Source organism: Rhipicephalus microplus, chromosome 4 (assembly GCF_043290135.1).
Source record: "Rhipicephalus microplus isolate Deutch F79 chromosome 4, USDA_Rmic, whole genome shotgun sequence".
Classification (NCBI taxonomy): domain Eukaryota; kingdom Metazoa; phylum Arthropoda; class Arachnida; order Ixodida; family Ixodidae; genus Rhipicephalus; species Rhipicephalus microplus.
Window position 1 is genome coordinate 21,475,645 of NC_134703.1, and position 23,765 is coordinate 21,499,409.

General features: G+C 46.8%; 4 protein-coding genes across 4 annotated transcripts; 3 read left to right on the top strand and 1 right to left on the bottom strand.

The window, feature by feature from the left end:
- Positions 1-1,374: 1,374 nt before the first annotated feature.
- Positions 1,375-10,846, top strand: LOC142814132 (uncharacterized). Its single transcript, XM_075892065.1, has 3 exons — positions 1,375-4,721; positions 5,157-5,804; positions 10,751-10,846. The coding sequence occupies exons 1-3, from the start codon at positions 4,569-4,571 to the stop codon at positions 10,844-10,846; spliced, it is 897 nt and encodes a 298-aa protein (XP_075748180.1). The 5' UTR covers positions 1,375-4,568.
- On the top strand, positions 5,763-17,250 carry LOC142814187 (uncharacterized). Its single transcript, XM_075892270.1, has 3 exons — positions 5,763-12,475; positions 13,686-13,804; positions 16,028-17,250. Exons 1-3 carry the CDS (start codon positions 12,236-12,238, stop codon positions 16,290-16,292), a joined length of 624 nt encoding a protein of 207 aa, XP_075748385.1. The 5' UTR covers positions 5,763-12,235; the 3' UTR covers positions 16,293-17,250.
- Positions 17,251-17,252: 2 nt separating this feature from the next.
- LOC119171702 (uncharacterized) lies at positions 17,253-20,473 on the top strand. Its single transcript, XM_037422512.2, has 2 exons — positions 17,253-17,686; positions 18,718-20,473. Exons 1-2 carry the CDS (start codon positions 17,468-17,470, stop codon positions 18,865-18,867), a joined length of 369 nt encoding a protein of 122 aa, XP_037278409.2. The 5' UTR covers positions 17,253-17,467; the 3' UTR covers positions 18,868-20,473.
- A 701-nt stretch (positions 20,474-21,174) lies between these two features.
- On the bottom strand, positions 21,175-23,190 carry LOC119171698 (uncharacterized). Its single transcript, XM_037422509.2, has one exon. The coding sequence runs from the start codon at positions 23,120-23,122 to the stop codon at positions 21,575-21,577; it is 1,548 nt and encodes a 515-aa protein (XP_037278406.2). The 5' UTR covers positions 23,123-23,190; the 3' UTR covers positions 21,175-21,574.
- Positions 23,191-23,765: the final 575 nt, after the last annotated feature.

The following is a 23,765-nucleotide window of genomic DNA, read 5'->3' on the forward strand; positions in this document are numbered from 1 at the left end:
CGGCAAGCAAGATACCATTTTAATGTGGGTGTTGGAACATGTGCTCCACAAGTGCGTTTGTGCTGCAGGTTTCCTTGGGAAGCCTCAACTCTAGGCCCATTTTACTAGAGACCAACATATCGATACTCTTTTCGATACGTTCTTTTCTTCCAGGAACAGCGGTTTCTTACCTATAATGAACCTATGTCTGCATTGAAGCCTATTGTAAAACCCTTTTTTTGTGTTTCACATATTTTTCGACTACACAGCAACAATTCTATACCATGATCACAACAGAAGACAAGGCTAGGTCCTAAGCAGCTTCGTCCCTAAAACGCGTACATGAAGACTCGTGCAAACCCCGTGAACCTATTGTTTTTATGTAACCATGTAAATAGTGCACTGTGTTTATTAATGGCTCCGCGAAGTGTATTTATTACACTTCGCGGAGCCATTTGAGTTTCGTTTAATGGGCGCTAAGTGTGGGACACTTTGCGTTGCTTTATCGATTAATCATTCATCGATATTACCACAACTATGTATTAGATTCGGGTGGCGGCAACGACAGCAGTGGCCGAAGTGGTGGCAAGACCTCCGATGGGGCAACCGGCAGCAACACCAGCATTCCATTTGACAACGCTACCTGGATTCCCATCGAAAGTGAGTCGTACATCCATTCATATGTACCACTTTAATTTCCCAGATAATCCGAAAAGTTGCAGCGCTGCTCTTTTCCCCTTAGCGACTTCACTAGATCTGCAGCTGTTGCACACCGCTCAGGTTCTAAACATAATCACAACTCCATATTCAGTACGCAGTTCTTAACCGTAACTACCTTTATGAAGCAGTGATCTTTAATAACAATGTCTTCTTTGGGAGTTTATTTCGGGACTAGTCTGCTTATCCTGTCTACTGTGCAATTTCAGTGCACGTTAAAGAACACCAGATGGACAAAAATTACGGATTGATTGATTCATGTGGCGTTTAACGTCCCAAAACCACCATATGATTATCAGGGACGCCCTAGGGGAGGGCTCCGGATATTTCGACCACCTGGGGTTCTTTAGTTTGCACCCAAATCTGAGCACATGGGCCTACAACATTTCCGCCTCCATCATAAATGCAGCCGCCAAAGCCGGGATTTGAACCCGCGACCTGTGGGTCAGCAGCCGAGTACCTTAGCCACTAGAACACCGTGGCGGGGCCAAAAATACGGATTCCTTCGTTATGGCGTCTCTCATAATCATGTCGCCCCACCGCGGTGGTCTAGTGGCTAAGGTACTCAGCTGCTGACCCGCAGGTCGCGGGATCGGATCCCGGCTGCTGCGGCTACATTTCCGATGGAGATGGAAATGTTGTAGGCCCGTGTGCTCGGATTTGTGTGCACGTTGAAAAACCCCGTGTGGTCAAAATTTCCGGAGCCCTCCACTACGGCGTCCCTCAAAATCGTATGGTGGTTTTGGGAAGTTAAACCCCACGTATCAATCAATTAATCTCATAATCATGTCGTGGTTTTGGGGCTTAAAACGCAGATATTCTTTAGTCCCCTTACGCAATATGGCTAATAAAAAGAGGGCAAAAGAACACGTCATATGTTTGTGTTGTAGGCTTGACGTTTTTACGTTCACTTTTATTTGTACATATCATATCATTTGTATGTCTTAGATAAAACTACAAACAAGTAACCCTATTTCTCAATTTTCGGCATATGTGTTCCTCAGTATGGTCGTGATCGACAAAAACTCACTCCCACCGATGCGTTCGTCCTCCTGCTCATTGCGAGCCCCCTTAATTTGCCATGTTATCTCCAATGCCGAGATGGGACCCGACAGATGGAAACATGGAGGGGGATATATTGAACAAATAAGAAAAAAATGCCTCGTGTGGACTGACTGACGTTTCTATAGGAGGTTCTTTGTCACGGGTGCCTTGTCAACCTTGGCGCGTTAATTTTAAAGAGGTTAGTATTGACATCATGGCCACTGGTGGCACGTGTCACTGTTGGTAGTCGCCGTCTTGAACGAAAACAAAGAAAACGATAATGCGCAATCGTGTAGTCCTTGCTCCATTCCATATTCCTGAGCGTGACTGCAGATTTGCTTGAAATGAGACAAGGGCTACACTGTTCTGCTTTATAGCTTTTTTTTTCTTTCCAAATGGTCATTAGTCTGATTACCAACAGCAAAACGTGGGAAAACTGGATATGGTGTGAATACTAATCTCTTTAAAATTAAAACACCAAGGATTACAAGGCGCCTTTGACGATGATAGGTCCCCCTGTCAAAACATCATCAATACCGTGTCTGAGGCACTTTCTCTTGTTTGTTCAACTTATCGCACTCATACATTTAGATGGCTCGCACTGATGTCACTGAAAACGCTATGTTGCTGAACCGCATGGCGCACACAAAGTTTGTGACGTCACGTGTTACTGCCGTTATAATATCAATCGCAAGCTATTTGCCCCGGCGCGGTAGTGGCTAAGGTACTCGGCTGCTGACCCGCAGGTCACGGGATCGAATCCCGGCTGCGGCGGCTGCATTTCCGGTGGATGCGGAAATGCTGTAGGCCCGTGTACTCAGATTTGGGTGCACGTTAAAGAACCCCAGATGGTCGAAATTTCCGGAGCCCTACTCTACGGCGTCTCTTATATTCATATGGTGGTTTTGGGACGTTAAACCCCACATATCAATGAGTCGTAAGTTATTTCGTTATTGACGGAGTTCAATAAAACTCTGGCCACATCGTTATTATAATGGAGTCCAAGCGCCATGGGATTACGCTGCCTTTACATCATCAGGACCGCCATGTTGGTGCGCCAACACGTCATGGAGCTGTGACCATGACGTCACGCGAAAGGCATCGATAGGATGTTAGTCAACTAGCTTGGACCACTTCATCACATAGCTGCGAGAATAGAGATATGATGACATGGAAGGTAACCTGCTGGGATAGCAGTGGTGGTCTACATTTGTTTAAACCAGTGTTGTGGCTGCGACAGCATGCCCACGCATAAGTGCACGGGTATGCTGTTGCCCCACGTAAAACAGGACAGCACGCCTTCATTATACTTTGTAAGTATCGACAAAGGATTTGTATTAAGGGGTGGATTTATCAACCACGTCAATCACTATAAAGTAACAAATCTCTCGTCAGCTGTTGACTGCGCTCGAGGAATGTACAAAGCTTAAGATTGATACACATAGATGATCTCTTTTTGCAGTAGCACAACAGATGGGGAACTCACACACAAGCTGTAATTTGATGTGTGTTTGGAAAAAGTTGTTAACAATTTAGAGTATTTGGCACTCTACTATGGGAGATGCGCTCTAATATTCTGTTGCGTCATCTATCAAATAATTCTGTCACGTGAAGTGGTGCTTATCTAATAATGTCTCACAGCACTCAAAGAGGGGCACACAGCCGCAGTTAAAGCAGTAAATTACGAGGTTGTCTTGAAGAGCATTGAACATATTGCGGTAATGCTCTTTAAAACCACAGTCCGAAACAGTATACCTGATAATATTTTCGTTCATGAGCCACGATTCGATGAAAGAAGACAATTTTGATAACATCGCTTCGGCAGCCAATTTATCTCCGTGCTCACTCCACAGCTACAACGGTGGCTGCGTTGTACCGCAAGGGAATCATGTTCTGCGTGCTGGGACATAGCTTCACGGCCGTGGATCCCATCACGGCGGGCTGGTGCGACTACACAATCTACCCGGACCTCACTGTGGTTAACGACGGGTTTCAGCCACTGTACAGGCGCAGCACGTGGGATACATTTCGAGAGGTGAGCGAGTGCGATCGCAGCGTTCGATTCAGTTTCCTTCAATCAGTGTTATAAAGGCACTTAAGGAAGCTTGGCAGGATGTTAAAGTCTGGCATACGCAAACGCACACGTACGGAACTCACAGATTGAAACAGGATAAGTTCGGGCTAAGTATCGCGCATACCTTCGTTTCCACTATCTTTTGTTCTGGCCGCGTAATTTCAACTCCAACGTGCACGCACTTCTTTAATTACAAACCATGTTATGGTCGAGCACAATCTAATGTGCAGCATTACCACGCTTAGCCCATTTCACACTAAAGAAGTGAAGCTAAAACACCGGATTGGCGGGAAAACCACGACCGCGTGCCTCGAAGATGTTCACATTCGTTCTGCCTCATCCCGTTACCTCTGCCATTGTTACCTTCACAATTCAATTTTGCCAGCTTTCTGAGAACTCAGTTTCGTACCAAATTCGTGTTAATCACGCTAAGCATGGAAAAGAAACAGCTCGCACCTTTCCAACCGTTGTTTCGGGAGATACGCCAGCAGAAACGACACAAGTGAACGCACCGGAAACGGTGGCGGCGGATTCAACCGTCACCCCCGGAAAATCTTTTCAGGCCTGCGCCCAGCAATCTGACGTCATTTCCGGCCGGCTGACTCTCGGGGAAGCCGCAGCGGCAGCGAGCGCAGCGCGGGCGGCGGTGGTGACGGTTCGGCGGCGTGGTGTTGACGGTGTTTCGCGTTTGTTGCTTTCCGTTGTTGTTTTGCGGCAATTTCGTTTCCGTGCGTGATGCTGGAGTGATGCGACAATGCCGAATAAGTGTTGTGTACCCGGATGCACCGGCAACTACAAAACAGGAAAGAAGATACAAGTGTTTTCCTTCCCTAAAGACGCCGACGCTCTCAAACAATGGCTACGCGCCATTCCTAGGAAGGACTTCGTGCCGACTTCGTGCACTAAGGTAAGAATTTGAGATGCTCCTGTTCATAGCTTGTCGTTGCTTGTTCGGGTAGAAATCACCTATGATGGGAAATACTTGAGCGTGTGGCCGCCGGGCCTCGCGAAGCGCTGACGCCAGCAGTTGATGAGAATTGCCCAGAAAGGCACGTTCGCAGCAAGGATGGTCAGCTGCGCTTTGTTCACTAACAGTGCAGTGGTGTCGTATATTCTTGCAAGCTCTCGGTGGAAGCGCTTCGTGGAGTGCGGTGACATCACGCTCCCGTGTTTCCTTTCATGTTGCTTCTACCGCTTAGCGCAGCGCTTTTATTTAGATGCTTGCGAAACGTAGGTAGACTTTGTTTTAGCTACACGGACTGTAAACACGGTCATGCAAACGGGAGCGCATTTTTTTCTTTTGAGAAGTGGCGTCTCAGACGTTCTTGAAACGTTTGTGCAGGTGTGCGCGGATCATTTCGACGCTTCATGCATCGAGAAGACGACATCGTACACGGATCCAAGGACAGGGAGAGTTATTGAAGTTGCACTCCCAGTACCACGGTTGCGTCCTGGATCTGTCCCAACGGTATTTCCCGGCTGTCCGTCCTACCTATCAGTACGAGACCAGAGCACGAGAGAAACCCCTGACGCCAAGAGGAGCCGACAAGAAGCCTCCCAACTCGCCCGTGCTGTAGAAGAGTCGCTGGCGTCATATGAAGCGGAGCAAGAACGAGACCGGTTTTCGTCCCTCGAAGAACTAAGGGCTCGCCTGCAAGGGGTGTCAGTGTCTCCGAAGTGGACTGTGATTCATAAAGAAGAGTGCTCCATGTTTTTGAACATTATCGACTATCGTGAACCTTGTTTGAATGCGTCATTGACCGTGTTTGCAAACCTTGAAGTCTTTGCCTGCTATCAAGGTTCACCAATCAAGAACCTTGGTAGCGCTGTTGTACCAGACTCAGTTCAAAAAGTAAGTTCCTTGTTGGAAATTTTGAACAACCTGTCGATGCTGTCTGAGGAGCGCTGCACTTATCGCCACCTGGCTCAAGCAATACATTGCCTTCTGGACAAATTGGAAGCCAGCATTGATGAAGGCAAGAAAGAGACGGTGAACTTTATGAAGGAGCAGCTACTACTCCTTTCTGCAAAGCGCATTCAGTATAGCGCACAGGTGATGGTCTTTGCATGCATCTTGCGTACAATATCACCACATGCCTACAAGTTCCTGAGAAGCACAGGTGCACTAACTTTGCCCCACCCAAGCACTATTAGAAATGTGTGCTCGTCTATTCAAATGTGCCCACAAGTTGATTCTTCTGACGACACTTTCCTTCAGTATGTGTCTCAGAGATTCAAACATCTGCAGGCACATGAACACACTGTGACGCTGATGCTTGACGAGATTTATATCAAACCTTGTTTAGATTACAAAGGTGGGAACATATGTGGTGCAGCAGTTAACTCCAACGAAGCGGCCACATCGGTGCACATGTTTATGATACAAAGTTTGCTGAGCGCATTCAAGGAGGTGGCGCACATTCTTCCGGTAAAAGCCTTACAGGATGAAGATCTTCATTGCATGCTGAAGAAGGTGATCTTGGGCTTAGAAGAAATTGGATACAGGGTCATAGCCGTTGTCTGTGACAATAACTCGCTGAACAGGAAGGCAATGAAGATGTTTCTGCCAGAACCAAAGCTTAGCCCTGTTTACCCGCATCCGGCAGACCCAGATCGGCCGTTATTTTACGTGGTGGATGCTGTGCATCTATTTAAATGCATAAGAAATAACTGGCTCAACCAGAAAAATGCTGGAACTTGCTTTTTCTACCCACGCTTCGAGCTTTCGAACAATGAAGTTCATCCCGAATGCAAGATGACTGCTTCATTTAAGCATTTGAGAGATTTGCACAAAGAGGAGTCACCCCTGCTTCTGAAGTCTGGGTATGGCTTGACGTCAAAAGCTCTAAATCCAAGCAGCTTTGAACGACAGGACGTCAAACTCGTACTGCAGGTTTTTAATCCGCACGTAGCCGAAGCCCTGGCCGCTCGCAAGGGTCATACTGATTTTCAACATGCTACAGCAACCGCCGAGTTCATCAAAATAATTCTTCGTTGGTGGAGCATTGTCAATGTAAAGACACCTAGTAAGGGCTTCCATCACCGTAATGTTTACGAAGAGCCCATGTCAAACCACACAGATGACCCAAAGGCAAGCTTTCTAAGCACTTTTATCACATGGCTCGATGTGTGGGAATTTTATAGGCACGACACCGGAGTACTTACCCAGGAGACATTGAGTGCCTTGAGGCTCTCTGCTCAATCCCTTTTGGCATTGGTGAAGTACTGCGTTAGTGAGCTTCACTTTAAGTATATTCTGCTAGGGAAAGTCCAGACGGATACCCTCGAGAGTCGCTTTGGACAGTACAGGCAGATGGCTGGTGGGCAGTATCACATATCTGTTCGCCAGCTTTGCGAAACCGAGGGAAGGATTCGCCTTCAAAATGCCCTTCCAAGGATGAGCAACGATGATCTCAGAGGCATCGAAGAGACGGACAGTGTCAGGGATGCGGGCACTTCTTTTAGTGTTCATGTTAGCGATGCTGACCTTGATGAGCTCAGAGCACAAATGCCGGTGATTGGTTATGTTGGTGGGTATTGTGCACACGCTGCAATGAAAGTTCTCAAGTGTGAAAGCTGCCAGAGGCAGTTGGTCGTTACCCGAAATACGGCCGAAACAGGAGAGGACACCCATTCTTTAATCGCACAACTGGATCGGGGTGGCCTCAAATTTCCTTCTGCTCTTGTAATCACAGTAGTTATGTACACGGAGGTTGTAGTTAGAAAGCTCATGACGGAAAGTACCTCTACCCAGTTTCTCCATGGGCCGAACCGAAAGAATGTCGTTCGGCAACTTACACTGGACTCTCTGCCAAGGCTTGAGGACATAGATACGTGTGAAAACGGGCACACCTACGAGCTCCTCATCACATTGGTTGCAAACTGTGCAGCAAATATAATGCTCAACAACTTGTGCAAGCAAAGGAACGATCTTTTACGCATTGAAAAAGATCAGAAGGCGAAAAATAGAAAGGCCCGAATTTTTCTTGGAAAGTAATTTTCCAAGCGTCGCGTGTTTCTCTTCACATTTATTCTTGTGAAACTGCACAGAGTGTATTTGATTGCATGTCATGGCTTGATTTCCTTGGTATACTTCTGCCTTATGTAAAATGAGCCTTGTTTCCAGTTTTGTATCTCTTTACAAGTTGTTAGCTTTTAAAAGTGCTGTACTTTTTTCTTTTTTTTAACTCGAACTGCCTCGGTGCCTACTGTAGCAGTTGTACAGTCCGTTTTGGTACCTAAGCTGTGTACACTTTCCTTGTGCACTCTGTGTACAGACATGTTGTGCACTGTGATTTGTTTTTTCTTAGATTTTTGTTTGATTTTTTCCCTAGGACATGCACCTACCTGTGGCAGTACAATTACTTTTCTTTCTGTCATTTATCATGCTGTGGACCACAATTTAGTCACCAGTGTTCTTATGTATTGTATTTTTTGGCAAGTGTTTGAACCTGATACCTTGTGTTGCTACTGCTACTATGATAAACGAATGGTATGTTTTCCTCTAACCTACAATTTAAATGAAAGTGTGCTTTTTCTGTTCCAAAGCTTGAGGATGTTTTTGATGTTACAATCTGTTTTGTTTTGAGTTTTATGTGGCAAGATATTGTGTTTTGTACTTTTGGCATATTTTCAGCATTAAGGGCAACATCTTGTGTTGCCTGTCGTCTGCCTGGACCGAGAACAATGCGCACTGTGATATTTGTACAGACGGCGTCTGGCTGTGATAAATAAATATGCATTATTCCATTCACGATATTCATTATTTCTTGATACCTTGATAAGTTCCCCAACCGCGGTGGCTCAGTGGCTAAGGCGTAGCGCTTCTGAGCACTAGGGCGCGGTTTCGATACCCGGCTGCGGCGGCCGCATTTCTGATGGAGGCGAAAAGCAAAAACGCCCGTGTGTACGAGATTTCGGCACACAATAAGATTCCCAGGTAGTCAAACTTGATCCTGAGCCCTCCCCTACGGCGCGCTTCATCGCCTGCGTTGCGTCGGCGCGTTAAACCATACAATCAATCGATACCTTGATAAATCGTGCGGACATGGTGTCAAGGCACCTCGCCCGAGTCGGTAGGCGTGAAGGGCGCTCGCGGCAAGCGCTCGCGGCTGGCGCAGCCACCCAGCGAAGGGCGGCCGGCCGGCCGGCGCGATGTGACGTCGTCGACGTCACGTCACGTGACGCGCAGGCCTGAAAAGCTTCCGAGGGTGACGATTCAACCTGCTGTACATAAAAGCGAGACGCGTCGGGGCATGCCGACTCACTGTTGCTGCACCGTATGCTTCCAGTGATCTCGGAGATCGTAATCCAAACCAGGCTCTCGATGAACGCCTCCTTTTTAAGCCCATCAAGCTTCGTCGTGCTGCACGGGCAGTTTGTAATTTGAGCCGATGCGAGCCATCGCCGACGCCATTGCCGCCATGTTGAAGTCTGCGGCCGGCTGTTTAGATCACGTGGTTTGAGCTAGTGCAGCCAAAACCGTGAAGCGAAAAGAGGATTTTTACGCCACGCAAGTTTGTCGTTCCGGCCTCGCGGCGTGCTTTTACGGCCACTTTAAGCAACGTTGGCTTAGCTTAGGCGGCAAAGCGGGTGAATTTCCGGTGAGTTTTGCCGCTTTCGCTCCCTCCGATGCCAAGTGTGAACGCGCGTTGCTGCGCATGCACGCACCTTGCTTCTCTCAGCTTTCCTACGCTCCACTCTGCCCAGCCGCGGTGGTCTAGTGGCTAATGTACTCGGCTGCTGACCCGCAGGTCGCGGGGGCGAATTCCGGCTGCGGCGGCTGCATTTCCGATGAAAGCAGAAATGTTGTAGGCCCGTGTGCTCAGATTCGTGTGCACGTTAAAGAACCCCACGTGGTCAAAATTTCCGGAGCCCTCCACTACGGCGTCCCTTATAATCATATGGTGGTTTTGGGACGTTAAACCCCACATATAATCATCATCATTCCGCTCTTTCTCGCAACGCCGACGCAGGCAGCATCTGCTGGCCTATGCTCGCTCCCCCTTCTCTCTCCTCGAGGCACCCCTCCCAGTGACGTTTACACCTCCGTTGCACATGCGCGTCCCCTCCCACTTTGGACCCTCTTCTACACTCCACACCTCTCCCACCTCTCAATGCTAACACAGGCAGTGTTTGCTACGCTAGCCTACGCTCGCTTCCCCTTTCCATCTTCTAGACATCTTTCCCAGCGTTGTTTACAACCCCATTGCACATGTGCCTCCTTTTCCTCTCTCTCTCTCCTCTCCTATGCTCCCGACTCTCTCCCCTCGTAACACCGGCGCAGGCAGCGTCTGCAAGCGAGTTTCTTGATTGAAAAAACCGACTGCTCGCGGTGCACAAGCGTTCACTGTTCGTATATATAGGCACTGGATCTTGACCACCAAGGTAGTGCTGATGGGAAATTTATCCTGTGCATTGTTGAACCAAAGCCGCCGGCATCTTCCTACGGGGGGAACTCGAGTAAATGCGTCGCAGAAGGGGAGGGTATCACGCGAATATTTTGTAATTTAATATGGTTTGGGAATGCTTAATATAATCTCTATCATTCTTATTTATTGAACTAAGGAGAAGCGTCGCCTTCAACGATTGGTGAGACGTTAAAGTACGATGCAGTGGCCAGCGAATAGTTGTGCAGCGCGAGCAGCCAGTTTTTACTAGCAGACGCTGCCTGCGCCAGCCTTGCGAGGTCCGAGCATGCGCAGTGGTACTGCCGACGCCTCTGCCGGGGCCGGCTTTGGCCATAGTCGCACCGAGTAGGTGCGACTCTAAAATACTTTGCATTCAATGAATGTTTGCAGCGTGCGCGTTAACTAAAAGCGAACTGTGGGTCTCTTTGTCTAATCGGTATCTAATGTATCTCACTGCCCATTAGCAGCGATTGACATGTTCCAGTAAGAAACACTGGTCCATCACTGCGCGCTTTGCACCTCCCAGGTTTCCCTCATGCGCAACGCCGCCGTCAGTGGGGTAAGCGTTAGCGCCTGCTGCTTCGCATCTACACATGGTTCCCTTCAGTGGGAGATGGTGTGATTTTGCTTTTCATAATAATTACGTACGTTATATACTTCATGAAGTGGCCGTAAAAGACTCGTTATTTAGGCGAGAAAGTGACTATTGGCGTCAGTGGCATCAGTGCAAATCGTTCAAAAAGTCACGTGATGACAAATGTCATTATCATGGAAGTACAGAAATACACCGCTTGTGAGGCCATGAAATCACTATAACGTCATCAAGCATGGGCAGGATCACATGAGGACGTCATCACATGACATCGTCGTTAGTCGGAGGTGGGCCAATCCTGGACGCAGTGCAATACCAAAAGGCCCAGAGAGCTTCGGTGGTTGGTGAAGGAAGGAGGATGAATGATCAATATAGCCGACTTGGAAGAATAGAATGCCACTTTCGACATCTAGTTGTCTTAGGCGAACTCATTAGAAACCTCACCAGTCTTAACGCACCGAAGGTCCCGGGATGGAATCCCGGCTACGATGGCTTCATTTTCAATAGAGGTGAACATGTTTGAGGTCTGTGTACTTAGATTTAGGTGCACTCTAAAGAACCCCAGGTTGCCGAAATTTAAGGAGCCCTACACTACGGCGTCTCTAATAATCATATGGAAATTTTGGAACGTATATTGATAATAATATAAGTATTATATTTAATATTTTAACGTGATAGCTTTAAAAACTTCGTTCCGCAGAAATATCGGCGCCATTGGTTTTGAGCCAAAAATTGTTGTCTTGTGCAAGACTGCAAAAATTAGGAAACATGAAAATGAAATATTAAAACTTTTTCGGGCCCGCGAGAGGATCGAACCAAGACTGTCTGTGTGGCAAGCCGGTGTTGTACCACAAAGTCACAAGATTTGTTTAAAGTGCTTTGAAAAAAAAAAACGATAAGATTGTCATGCAGTGGGATGAGTCTCCTTAACGCGCGTGGTCAATTAAAGCGTAGGATCGCACCAGACGTCAAAAGATTTGAATTGAGCAACGAGTCGGTGATCTAAAGGTCCGCCAATCACAATGCGCTCAGACATATTTTATGATCGGCAGCAGGACCGTCAACAAAGTGAACAACTGCGTAGGTTCACGTGTTGCCCTACGGCCACGTAGGGAGACTTTCCCTGATTCACACACACAAAAAAAATTATGGCATATTGGGCACTTAAACCAGTGTAGCCCTAATAGGCATTCAATGATACTTTCAAACGGCCACTGTTATGAACACAGTCGTTTGTTTTTCTTACGGCTGAGTTGTGGCATGCACCGAGAACCGAAGCAGGTTATAGCGGTTCAGAAGTCGATGTGCACGATGCCTGATTACGCTCTCACGAACTACTCTTGAAGGCGAAGCTCAAGCATCCTCCAATTTTTTAGAGGATCTGTTCAAACATTTCTGCTGTAGTTTAGCAGATCTGCAATGAAAGCGCGAACAGTCTTTACACGGCGCGTTGTTCTCCCTCAGGGCTTCGCTAAACAGAAGAGCGTCGCTCCCGGCGTAAGCTTCTCGTTGGGTCAGTCTGACGCAGCGACCACCATCCCGGCCATGGGCGGCCAGCTATCCGACCTCGTGCGGACCGTAGGTGTCAGGGCAATGGGTGTGCTCAACTACGCTCGCCACAGCAGTCCGAACACCAACATCATGGCGCCTATGTTCAAGGTCGGTGCTGGATAGAGCTGAATTGGATTGTACACAGTCATGAGAGCACCTTGCCCGAATTCGCTAATAAATATACTCCGTTTCAGACATAAGGTGCCACACCGTGCAAGCTATAGCGACACGTTTTGCAGTAGACGCGTTCGCACGAAACAATTCAACGAAGAAATAACAAGAATAATTGAGCTTCAGGTTATATAAATCTTGTGAAAAATTAGTACGCCTTCATTTAACTTCGTTGTTAATTTTTTAAATTTAATTGTTAATTTATTTGCTAATTTAATTGTTAATTTATTTATGACACTACCTTGTTGTACAAATATTTGGACACGTGGCTTCCCGAGAGATATGTAGAAAGTAGAACTTTTCCTTGTTAGAAATAAGTATAATGAAGTATGAATCACAGAAGTATGTTGACCATGATATCTAATTCTTTTGAGGCAAAAACAATTGTCAAGTATCTGAATATATATTCAATTATATTCTAATTAGAAGTGTTTATAGAAACATATACATTGATGAACATGTTGAAAACTCCTGTTTGTTGCAATTGGATACCCAGGTCCTTTGAATAAAGTTGAGTGAATTCAACGCATTTACAAACATGTAGCCATAATTCGCGCCTGGAAAAATAATGGATCATTGTGGCAGGGGTACATACTTTATTGATGGTGTAGCAATGACTGTAACTGTACACAGAGCAAATAAACGCGTTGATCACGTGGCACACAAATACGTAAAATAGTGTAGTAAACTTATAGTGGTGAATGAGCTAGTGAAAGTCCCTTTGTGCTCTTTCACAACCTTGAGTGATAAACAGTATTCGTATAAATAAGCTAAAGTTTTGACGGCCCTAGTTGTCCTTTGCAAGATACCGATAAAGGAGAGCATCCATGTTGGATACAAGAGAATTCAACTGTTGCTGATAGCTTCTATTCTGCATAGTGTGAAGTTTAGACTTATGGGGTGTGTGATTTTTCCCTTAATAATATTGTATCTTGCATATATTTGATAAATATTCAACTTCTGATGGTGAGCCAGTGGCCGCCATGCCGAATGAGGTATAGACTGCAACTGACACAATGTCGTTGAGGACGATGCATGTTTCAATGCTGAAATACTAATCAGGCGTTTTCTAGCTTTGGCGGTGAAACACGCTGCGCAGTGCGTAAGAGTGACAACGTGTGAACTTGTGGCAACGTATCCTGTGCAGGCTTTCACTACGGCGCTGGCGAGTGGACCCGGCCTGGTGCCCATGACTTTTCTCGGCGTCTGGCTGTACACCCACAAAGCAGCTGCAGAGTTTGTATCCGAAGTGTTGTCAATGCAAGAGTAAGCATACACGATCTGTTTTACATCATCCTGATTGTAGCTTTTCTTCCTTTAGAAGATGAGGCCTATACATTGTCTGTAGTATGAGAATTAAAAAGCCCCGAGGACCACCATATGATTCCTTTACATATCTGCTAAAATGCATCAATCATTTGTATATCCTGTTGTGGATTATCTGCTGATTGCGTGGCTGTGCGGCTGACTGGCCCGAAACTTGTATTCGGATGACCGTAGTCATGAGTTCATAATAATATTTAATAATTGTTGTGGTTCAACGTCCCAAAATAACTACGTGAGTATGAGAGACATCGTAGTGGAGGATCCAGGAAGTTACGTCGTGCACTTGGGGTTCTTTAACATGCAGCTTAACCTAAGCATAACGGCCTCAAGCATTTTTCGATTTCATTGAAAATTCAGCCGACGCAGCCGAGATTCGCTTCCACCACCTGCGAGTCAGCAGTCGACCACCGTAGAAACTAAACCATCGAGGCGGGTAGTCATAAATGGATAGAAAACCAAATGTCACGTCGTCTGAGGACAACACAAGTGCACGTCTTTAAAGCGAAAAAACTTAAATGCCTAATCAAACACAAAAATCGACCTTCACTGATGTAATCGCATAATCCCGTAATGACATTGCCGCGTGCCGTCACAGATCGCCAAAACATGTGACGTCATCATGACCTCTCATTGGCGTTACACAGTGTGGTCTACACATGACATCGCCGCTTCGTCAAAGGAATGCCAATCACAGAGGCAGTACAAGAACGAGTGAGGTTCAAAGAGCTTTCAAAGCGTCCAATCTTGGAGGCAATGATAATCTGGAACCAGTGTTAAATGCAGACAGCTTTCGGGGGGGGGGGGGGGGGCATCAATACATCGACCAAAAAAGAAGATGGTTTTCGCATTGAAGCCATCCTAAATGAATACGTAAGAGGCGCTGGAAGTTTTCCATTTTATATTCTCCGCATATAAATTTGTTAAATTGCGTAGTTTGTTAGTGTCCCTTTAATTAAAATTTTGAAACAGGCGCCTTTTACGTGGTTTCCTTAACAACTGGAGACCATTGGACTTCGGAAAATATAATTCAGGCTTTTAGACACGTAGAAAATGCAGAATGTCATATCTACGTTTTCATCCTGCACTGCACTAAGCGAACGCTACACGATGGGGTAATTGAAACGTTAGCGGAGTGAACCGCGGATGCTGCGCCACCTTTGAACGAAAACGCGATTCAAAGGCAGACAGTGATGCTTGAGATGCCGCAAGCGCGTTATTTGAAAGGCTTGAAGGGCCGCTCAGAGTCAAAAATAAGTGTTGGTTGGTCGTTTTCGGCATTACTTTTATTGAAAAATTATCACAATGTCCTCAGTGCCTTTTGTACAGAAGGGACAGATAGTTGAAGAAAAATCTTCTGCCATCGATACTTACAACGCGTGATGAAGGAATCGTGAAAAAGAAAGAAAAAAAGAAAAAAAGGCAACAATACTAAAAGCCTAAGAGGAAAAAAATATTATGTACACAAATGATATGTGTAGGCGTTTATAGATAACATCTCGTAATAACTTACTTTTTGAAAATTTTGTTCACACCCCCAGTGGATCTAGCTCTTCAAACCTTTCATGGCCATTGTCGATTTCGCACGTTAAACCCCGCAGAACAATCAACCTCTTTCCCCGACATTTTTAGCGTGCATGTATAGCCATTGTCCCTTGGACGATCGCTATACACGCACGTGGACGGCTCCAGGCAGAGCTGCAATGTTTCGCAGTGAAGTCTTACAAACCGCGCTTGTGTGAGCATAATATAGTCAGGTGTGCGTAAGCTGAACTTACAATAAGTTAAGATAGTTGGCATCAATTGTGACCAGAAATAATTTGGGCGCACTTACACTAACACATCTTCAGAGAGAAGCTAACACGTTTTTCATGCTTGGTGGTCGCAATTTTTTCAACTTGCGTTCGCATCCGCGCGCCTCTCTTCTTCTTTTTCTTCGAGCACGCGTGTCTGTGCGTGCGCGTGCGTGTGTGCGTGTGCGTGTGTGTGTGTGTGTGTGCGTGTGTGTGTGTGCGCGTGCGCGTGTGCGCCTCTGTGCGTGTGTGTGTGTGTGTGTGTGTGAGAGAGAGAGAGAGAGAGAGAGAGAACTGAGCTATCAGTATATTCTAGATTACATACAGTTTCCTGCTGTTAGTCTCTCAAGCGCACGTACATTTTTTTTTTCAGAAATCTGGACACAATAATTCTGCAGACCCACATGTCCGAAATTCATGCGTCACCTTCCACGTGCATATCTAGACCGATATGCGTGATGTCTTCTGTGGACACCCTCCCCAGCTTTGTAAGTCTTGTAGGTGTATGTAACTTCACGTCGCAAAACCGCATGACGTTTGCTGAGGCACTGCGCCTACTTTGGAACGCACTTGAAGATATGGTGAAGAATCATGCACCGCTCAACACGGATGTGCACATTACGCGTCAAGCCATTTGAAGAAACATCCTGTGTGTGACATTTCTCCGAATTTGATGTGTACAAATGTGCCCGCCGCCGACGAAGGAGATATAGACACAACCCTAAGAAATTAGAGGAAACAAAAGCCCGTAATATTTCGTGTATGTAGGACCGCGCACAAGAAAAACACGCGTAATGTGTGATAAATTCATTCAGTGAAGGCATGCTTTCCGCAAAGTAGCATTGAAATTATTTGTGTGTATTGCGGTAATGATATTGTTCCGAATGAGACATGGCTGTCTATATCACAGCGTTCGAGGATATCTCTGTTGAAAAAAAAAATGTCGCATGAACATTCGCTCGTATGCTCCGCCGCAGCGGTATTCTCGACTGCTGACCCGCAGGCCGCAGGATCGAATCCCAGCTGCGGCGGCTGCATTTTCGACGGAGGTGAAAATTCTGTAGGCCCATCATGCTCAGATTTGGTTGCACGCTTAGAACTAGGTGGTCGAAATTTCCGGAGCCGTTCACTACGGCGTATCTCATATTTATATGATAATTATATCATAATTATATGAAGGCAAACTGATAGACGTTCGTGTGCTCAAATTTTGGAACACGTTAAAAAACACCAGGTGGTCAAAATTTTCGTAGCCCTACACTTTGCCGTTCCTCATAGTCGTAAGGTGGTTCTGAGACGTAAAACTCCCCTACTTATACTGTTCACGCATCATCATCATCATCATCATCATCATCATCATCATCATCATCATCATCTTCACTACGCCCTTTGCAAGGCAAAGGTCAATCAACTGGTCTTGGGCTTTCCGTTGCCACGTTATCGCTGCTAACTTTTTAATTTCATTGGTCCACCCAATTTTCTGTCTCCCCTTCGTGCGTTTGCCTTCTATGGGAATGCAGTCAGTTACCATTAACGACCAGCTGTTATCCTGCCTACTAGCTACGTGCCCATACGCGGAGTTTAACATGGGTGTTCCTGCACAGATATTTTGAATTTTATTGCAGTGTGTGTGACTGGCTGTGGTTCGAAACTCAGTGTCAGCGCGTGTTAAGCAGCTTCACTGGTCCTTGAAGTGACTCACTTGTTTTCCAAATTTTGTTTTTCTCCGCAGAGTATAGCCGAGGCTGTCGTGACGTCACTGCGGGAAGAGAGCCACAAGCTGCGGCTCCTGTTCTCCTCGACGCTGGGCGTGATGCTGTACGCGGGCGCGCCGGGCACCGACCAGCCGTCGGGCGCCGACAGGCCCTGTGCGTGGTCGTACATGGAGGACTACAACTTCGTCTGCAACGACAGCGTGCTCAGCGGCAAGCGGCGCTACGACTCGGCCGGCAAGTACGAGTACGTCAGCTACGAGGAGGACGACCGCATGTACTACGTCACCTTCGAGTCCAACCGGAGCATCGTCGAAAAGGTGAGACGACTCGCTCGAGGACATTCCTTCTCGTGTGGGAGAGCGGACGGCCTTGATCAATTACCGTCAGTCACAATTGCATCTAGTCAGTGAATAATGAATAAATAAAAAAGTGTGAGGTAAATTTGTCATTCTAATTTAACCGAAGGCCAGAACGTGAAAGCAAGTAGACAAAAAAAAACAATAACGCATATGAAACTAGAACGTATGTCTTCTAATTACGCGTACGATGTAGTTTAGCTGTCGCAGCACCGCTTTCTGGAAGCTTGGTTGATGTGTCGGTTTCAAAGCCTAAAGCGGCTCGGGCCATTAAAAATGCCGTAGTGGAGGGCTGCGGATAATTTTTTACCAGCAGGGTTTTCTTCACGTAATTGGTGTAAGTGCTAGTGAAAGATAAGCTTCTTCGTTCGGTAAACATGTGCGCAGCAAAACCACAAGAAAGTGTATAATAAAAGCTGTGAGCACAGCCCCGCCGTGGTGGTCTAGTGGCTAAGGTACTCGGCTGCTGACCCGCAGGTCACGGGTTCAAATCCCTGCTGCGGCGGCTGCAATTCCGATGAAGGCGGAAATAGTGTAGACCTGTGTGCTCAGATTTGGGCGCACGTTAAAGAACCCCGCAGGTGGTCGAAATTTCCGGAGCCCTCCACTACGGCGTCTCTCATAATCATATGGTGGTTTTGGGACTTTAAACCCCACATATCAAAGCTGTGAGCACAATCGTTGATATTCTTGTCTGTGGCATGGTGCATGCCAACATAACCGCCAATGCTCGCGTACATCGCAGAATTATCATTGATAGCATTCGACGATTTTTTGATACCAAGGTGCTACTTGCGCCGAGTGATAGCACGTGTGAACAAACGTTTTTAGACGGTGAAACGCACTCGTTTTAAAAAGCCATTATAAGAATGCGCAGCAAAACGATTTACGAGGACTCGTAAAAAATGTGTGTGTGCTGGTGCATGTGTGTGGTCATTGATTATTAATATTTCTATTATTAACACTGCATTTTCGCTTTGCGCCGTTTGCAGTATCAGATGTACATCCCGAACACCTCCGAAGGCTGGGCACTGTTCGACATCCAGCGTGACGTTGGGGCCAAGTGTTCTCCTTTCGGTTTGAACTACGAGCGCCTGGAAACCGCACAGAGCATAGCCCGAAACAGAACGCACGTTTTGTAACGTCCGGTTCTCTTTCCGCGGTCAGCGAGTGTTTCCGCAGCATTCGCTAGGGCAGAGCATCTCGCAGGCCCCCCTCAGACGCGTCGTTCCAGACAATAATAAACCGCAATTCACGACGCGTCTCGTGGTGAAAATCCTACTACAGCTTCATTCAATAGTGATATCTCGTTCACTAAATGTGTGTTACACGGCAACTGTACTGGACAGAGAATCGTGCGAATCTTTACTGCGTGAATTGTGCCTTTTAGCTAACGTAAACGGGTGCCTATACGCTCCTTGCCCCGCCGCGGTGGCATGTGGCTAAGGTAGTCGGCTGCTGACCCCCAGGTCGCGGGATCAAATCCCGGCTGCGGCGGCTGCATTTCCGATGGAGGCGGTAATGTTGTAGGCCCGTGTGCTCAGATTTGGGTGCACGTTGAAGAACCCCAGGTGGTCGAAATTTCCGGAGCCTTTCACTACGGCGCCCCTCATAATCATATGGTGGTTTTGGGAAGTTAAACCCCATATATCAATCCATCAACCTACGCTCCTTGCGTTTTCTCAACTGCTTAGTGTGTATTTCGGAGCAGGATATGGCAAGTGTAAATGGCATGAACCAAAAAGTAACAAGCGTCTGCATATCGGGGACCATTATTTTAAAACGGACCAAGTAACTCATTAGTCCAGTGACTTTCTAACAGCAGGAAAGTTATCTATTTCAAAGTTCGGCATCTGAGAAAAGGTCACGTCAAGGTTGCATGCACTGGCTACCTGGCCCTGCAGCCACAACCCGTGGTTAGATCACCTACTCATTTTCTCTGTTGGCATTCAATCAAGGTATAATACTGCACAAGAGCGTATAGGCAGAAATGTCTTCGGGGTGTTGGGGGTTCTGAACTTCACTTCAGACCACACTGATCTGAAGTGAGGTTGGGGTCGGAAAATGTCGAGTATCATTTTGTGTGCTGTATGCCGTTGAGGAAATTCGGGAGGTTGGGGCGGGGGGGGGGGGGGGCACGGGTCCGGTGTATCATACCCTGCATACACCACTAGTAAATGTATGGCTTAAGATAAACCAGGAGTTTGAACATCACCCGACTTTAAATTATGCAAGTTGTGACGTTTTACACGTGAATGACATATGATTGCGTGGGACGCATTAGTAAGTAAACACGTAGAATCATTTTGACCCCCTAGGGATCTTTTATGTGTACCTAATTCATCGCACTGGGGTGTTTCTTCATTCAGTTTTAATAGATATGCGGCCACTTTGGCTGGGAATTGAAACCACGCGTTCCTGCTTAGCCGTGACACACAGTATAGGTGGGCCTTGCTCAGGTTTTCACCTCGGCCAGATAAAGAGCACTTTGTTGGTTGATTCGTACTTCCCGAATCATTCACTGTTTAAGGTGAATAGTGAGTGCCCGATTCTAATGGGAAGGCAAATTTTTATTTCAGATATTTTTTTTCTCGGCTGCATCTTCTTGACAATTTTGGTGTGGATGTACAAATCAAGTGTTTTACGGACAGTGTACAATGTTGGGTCCTCTGGGTTTAGTCCCAACAACTTGTTTCTTGTACAAGAAAACAATAAAACAATATTTGTATATTAGTGTGCTAAATATGAATACTACGCTGAATTACCTTGCTGTTTGCAAGTTTGTGCCCAAATCCACCACCAGCATGTTAAAAATTCAGTTTTCAATAAAGCTTTTTGTAGTTTAGTTTCGGGTCAATCGGGAGATAACATTTCGAGCAGGTTTTTGCATTCGGCGTTATAGTCTTGCGCGCGCAGTGCCACGATGGCCAGAAATACAAACTACAATGACAAATATTCTTGCCGTCATCATTCAAGACTACTTTTCTGTCAGGCTGTTGTACGAGTGAGATAACAGAAAGCGGTGGCCTATGCCAACACTTTTTTTTATTAATAATCTCATTCATTGCTCGGAAATTGGACACACTGGTGTTCGCCGAGAGCCCCCCTTCAGTAAGTACCGCCATGTTTGTTTGACGCAAACTGTTTGGGGCAGGCTTTTGTGCTCCCGCTAAGTTCGAGAAATAGCGTACCCAACGCAACACCAAAATTCTGTATTGTTCTTGTGCCTGCACAGCTGCCTTCAACTCTATTTATCGGGGGGCCCCAATACGTTTGACGCCCTAATTTGAAAACTCATTGATATCTTACGCAGATGAAATAAATTTCTGTCAGCAATGGGTCTGCTGTCACTGACTATGTGGGAGACTCCCGCTAACGTGTAGTGCAGGACTAAGTTTTCCCTGCCCAGTATTGAGACTTGAAGATGGTCTCAGATAATACAAACCAAGTGGGACGTCAGCCTTGTTTATTGTATTTTTTTCATACGCTCGTGCTGTTCTATGCTATACATCTGCGCACTGTATACACGCAAATTATTCCGATATTTCTACAAGATATCTTCGCATATTTCGCATATTCTACAAGACATTTTAACTCCAAGTGCTAGTGTTATAAGCAAAACTGCTATCACCCACCGTTTTCCGCGAGCATGCACTTATGAAGAATCTGGGTTATTACGTGAATGACGCATGCTTGTCAGCAATGAAAAAAAAAGCTCAATGTATGTATCCGGCGTTTGTGCAAAAGAATGTTAAGGCGCGGTAGAACGAGAGTGAACAGAGACATGGTCAAAGGTTCTGGCATTATACAAATAGAAACACAGTAGGACAACGCAGACTGCAAGTGGTCCTAACTACTGGAATGATCAGTGTTCGGACGATAGAGTTCGAAGTGCAAGCGGAGTACGTCGTTTACGATAAGGTCGTTTTCCTTCAACTCTCGAAGGCCAATGTGAAGGATCGGCCCTTCAAAAAGCACATCACGAAAATGATAAGTCCTGGTTGTACCCTTCTTCCAAGTGGTACCACCCGCTACGCTTATGTCACGATCGAAGTCGTCAGGGTGGACGAACCGCACCGTGGGTACCAAGCTCGGAGGCCACGTTAAGAAGTCGTCATATATGCCTCTAAGCACGCATGGGGTCAAAGTAAGCTCGTCACTGCTCGGGTAAATGGTCAGCCGAAAGCCAATGAGGTATCCGTAAAAATAAGCACACGGACCGACGCACGTGAGCGAGCCACACTCACTGCTGGATTCTTCGCGACAGGCCCAGTCGTCGACCGTCCACTCAAGCGGCGCCGAAACGTTGAAGGCGTCGTTAGTGACGCCGAGACACGCGACGCTGAGGAGTTTGAGAGCTTTCGAGAAGTCCTCTCCCGACACCGTTTCCTTACAGGCGATATCAGACTCGAGCAAGCCTATCTTCACGCTCATTTCTGATAGAACACTTCGCATCTTCGAGTCATGTTTGACCTTCGGTGGTGGTTTGTTTCGCTCTTCGATCAACGCTTTCGTGAATCCGTTTTTCAGGCTGTCCATGAAACGGTTGGATACCTCGGAGAACTCGAATACCTTGCGTTCGCCGGCCGCTATGAAGTTTGTCACTGCCGCTGACTTTGGCTGAACATTTGTTTCGGTAGGGCCTTCGTGACGCGAGCCATCTTGCTCCAATAAGCGCATCGCACTGGTGGTATGCGCTGTGTTGAATTTGACCTTGCTGTAGCTGCCTTGGACGCTATTGAGGCGTCGATCATGAATTTCAGCCTTTGCAGTTAGAATTGGCCGCACAGATTGAACGGAAACCCGCTTCTCGGAAGTGAGAAGCGGTTCTATATATTCGAGTCGCGCCTTCATCGAGTCGTTCGCCTCGGATATTTTCTTGAGCGCGACTTTCACCTCCGAAAATGCGTTGATAAGGTTGTCTCCGGACGGCTGCCCTGTACCAGGAGACGATGCTCGACATGACCGCAAATGGTCGGCGAGGTCCGCGTGCAAGAATTCACCGTAGCACTTGGAACACCGCACGACGTGGAATCGGCAGGCGGTGGCGAAGTGCTCCATCATGGCAGGAGCGAGGTCTGCGACGTCACAACCATGTGGCGCGTTCCAGCACCGAACCGTACGACTGAAAACACTTTCCTTGCTAAAGACGGTAGTCGCCACGTCTTCGTCTTGGAAGACTGCTCCGTCTAGAGGACAGCGATCTCGCTTGCTTCCGTTGCGGCAGTAGCAACTCAAGCAGAGCAGGTGGCGGCAAGGCAGTGTGACCGCTTTTGCTGGCACAAGTCCGCAGGCATTGCACATTCTGGTCGACGGAATGGGCTTCACGAACGCAGTCGGGCGCCAGTCTAAACCGCAGTCGAAGCCAAAGAGTGTGTGCGTAAAGGTGGAAGACATGGCTGCTGGTGTATGGTCGTGATATACTATTGCAATGTCGCTGGTGTAGAGGTGGTGACGGAATAGTAGAACCGCGTACTACTGCAGATAGCTGCAGCGCTACCTATAGATTATATGCATACTAGAAAACCAATGCGCATGCCCCTACTGTGTCTTTCTTTTTGCCATTCTTCCATGTTTATGTTTTTTTGCCATTGCCGTTAGAAACGATGTTTTCCCTAAAACATGACTTGCTATCTCGCTATGTCAATCGACGCGATGATTGGCGCTTTAGCATCCAGTGTCGCAGTTAACAGCAACTAACGGCATGATGCGGGTGATAAATATGCTTGTATCGCGGCAGAAGGTGACGGTCGAAACAAGTCATCTACAGTTCTTGTCAGTGGGAAACAGCGTGAAAAGAAAAATGTGGACCCAGAAACAAGCAGACGGGACCAATTGTTGTATTGAAAACCGTGCGTTTATTTGTACGAGCACGAGTAAATGTGCTTTTTCACACAAAATGAGGGTGATTCGAATTGCGCATGCGCGCTGCCCCACACATTGCGCATATCTAACGATGCAGATAGCTAATCTTCTCGTCTGTTAAAATGACACATGCTAACCCCGCTTTATGCATTTCGAAAGCTTCAGTGATTTTTCG

Coding starts and splice junctions, on each gene's coding strand:
- LOC142814132 (XM_075892065.1), top strand. CDS start 4,569: ATGCCGAATAAGTGTTGTGTACCCGGATGCACCGGCAACTACAAAACA. Junction 4,722..5,156: donor TGCCGACTTCGTGCACTAAG/GTAAGAATTTGA, acceptor ACGTTTGTGCAG/GTGTGCGCGGATCATTTCGA. Junction 5,805..10,750: donor ATGAAGGCAAGAAAGAGACG/GTGAACTTTATG, acceptor TGCACCTCCCAG/GTTTCCCTCATGCGCAACGC.
- LOC119171698 (XM_037422509.2), bottom strand. CDS start 23,122: ATGTCTTCCACCTTTACGCACACACTCTTTGGCTTCGACTGCGGTTTA.
- LOC119171702 (XM_037422512.2), top strand. CDS start 17,468: ATGCTGTACGCGGGCGCGCCGGGCACCGACCAGCCGTCGGGCGCCGAC. Junction 17,687..18,717: donor ACCGGAGCATCGTCGAAAAG/GTGAGACGACTC, acceptor CGCCGTTTGCAG/TATCAGATGTACATCCCGAA.
- LOC142814187 (XM_075892270.1), top strand. CDS start 12,236: ATGAAAGCGCGAACAGTCTTTACACGGCGCGTTGTTCTCCCTCAGGGC. Junction 12,476..13,685: donor TCATGGCGCCTATGTTCAAG/GTCGGTGCTGGA, acceptor TATCCTGTGCAG/GCTTTCACTACGGCGCTGGC. Junction 13,805..16,027: donor GAAGTGTTGTCAATGCAAGA/GTAAGCATACAC, acceptor TTTTTTTTTCAG/AAATCTGGACACAATAATTC.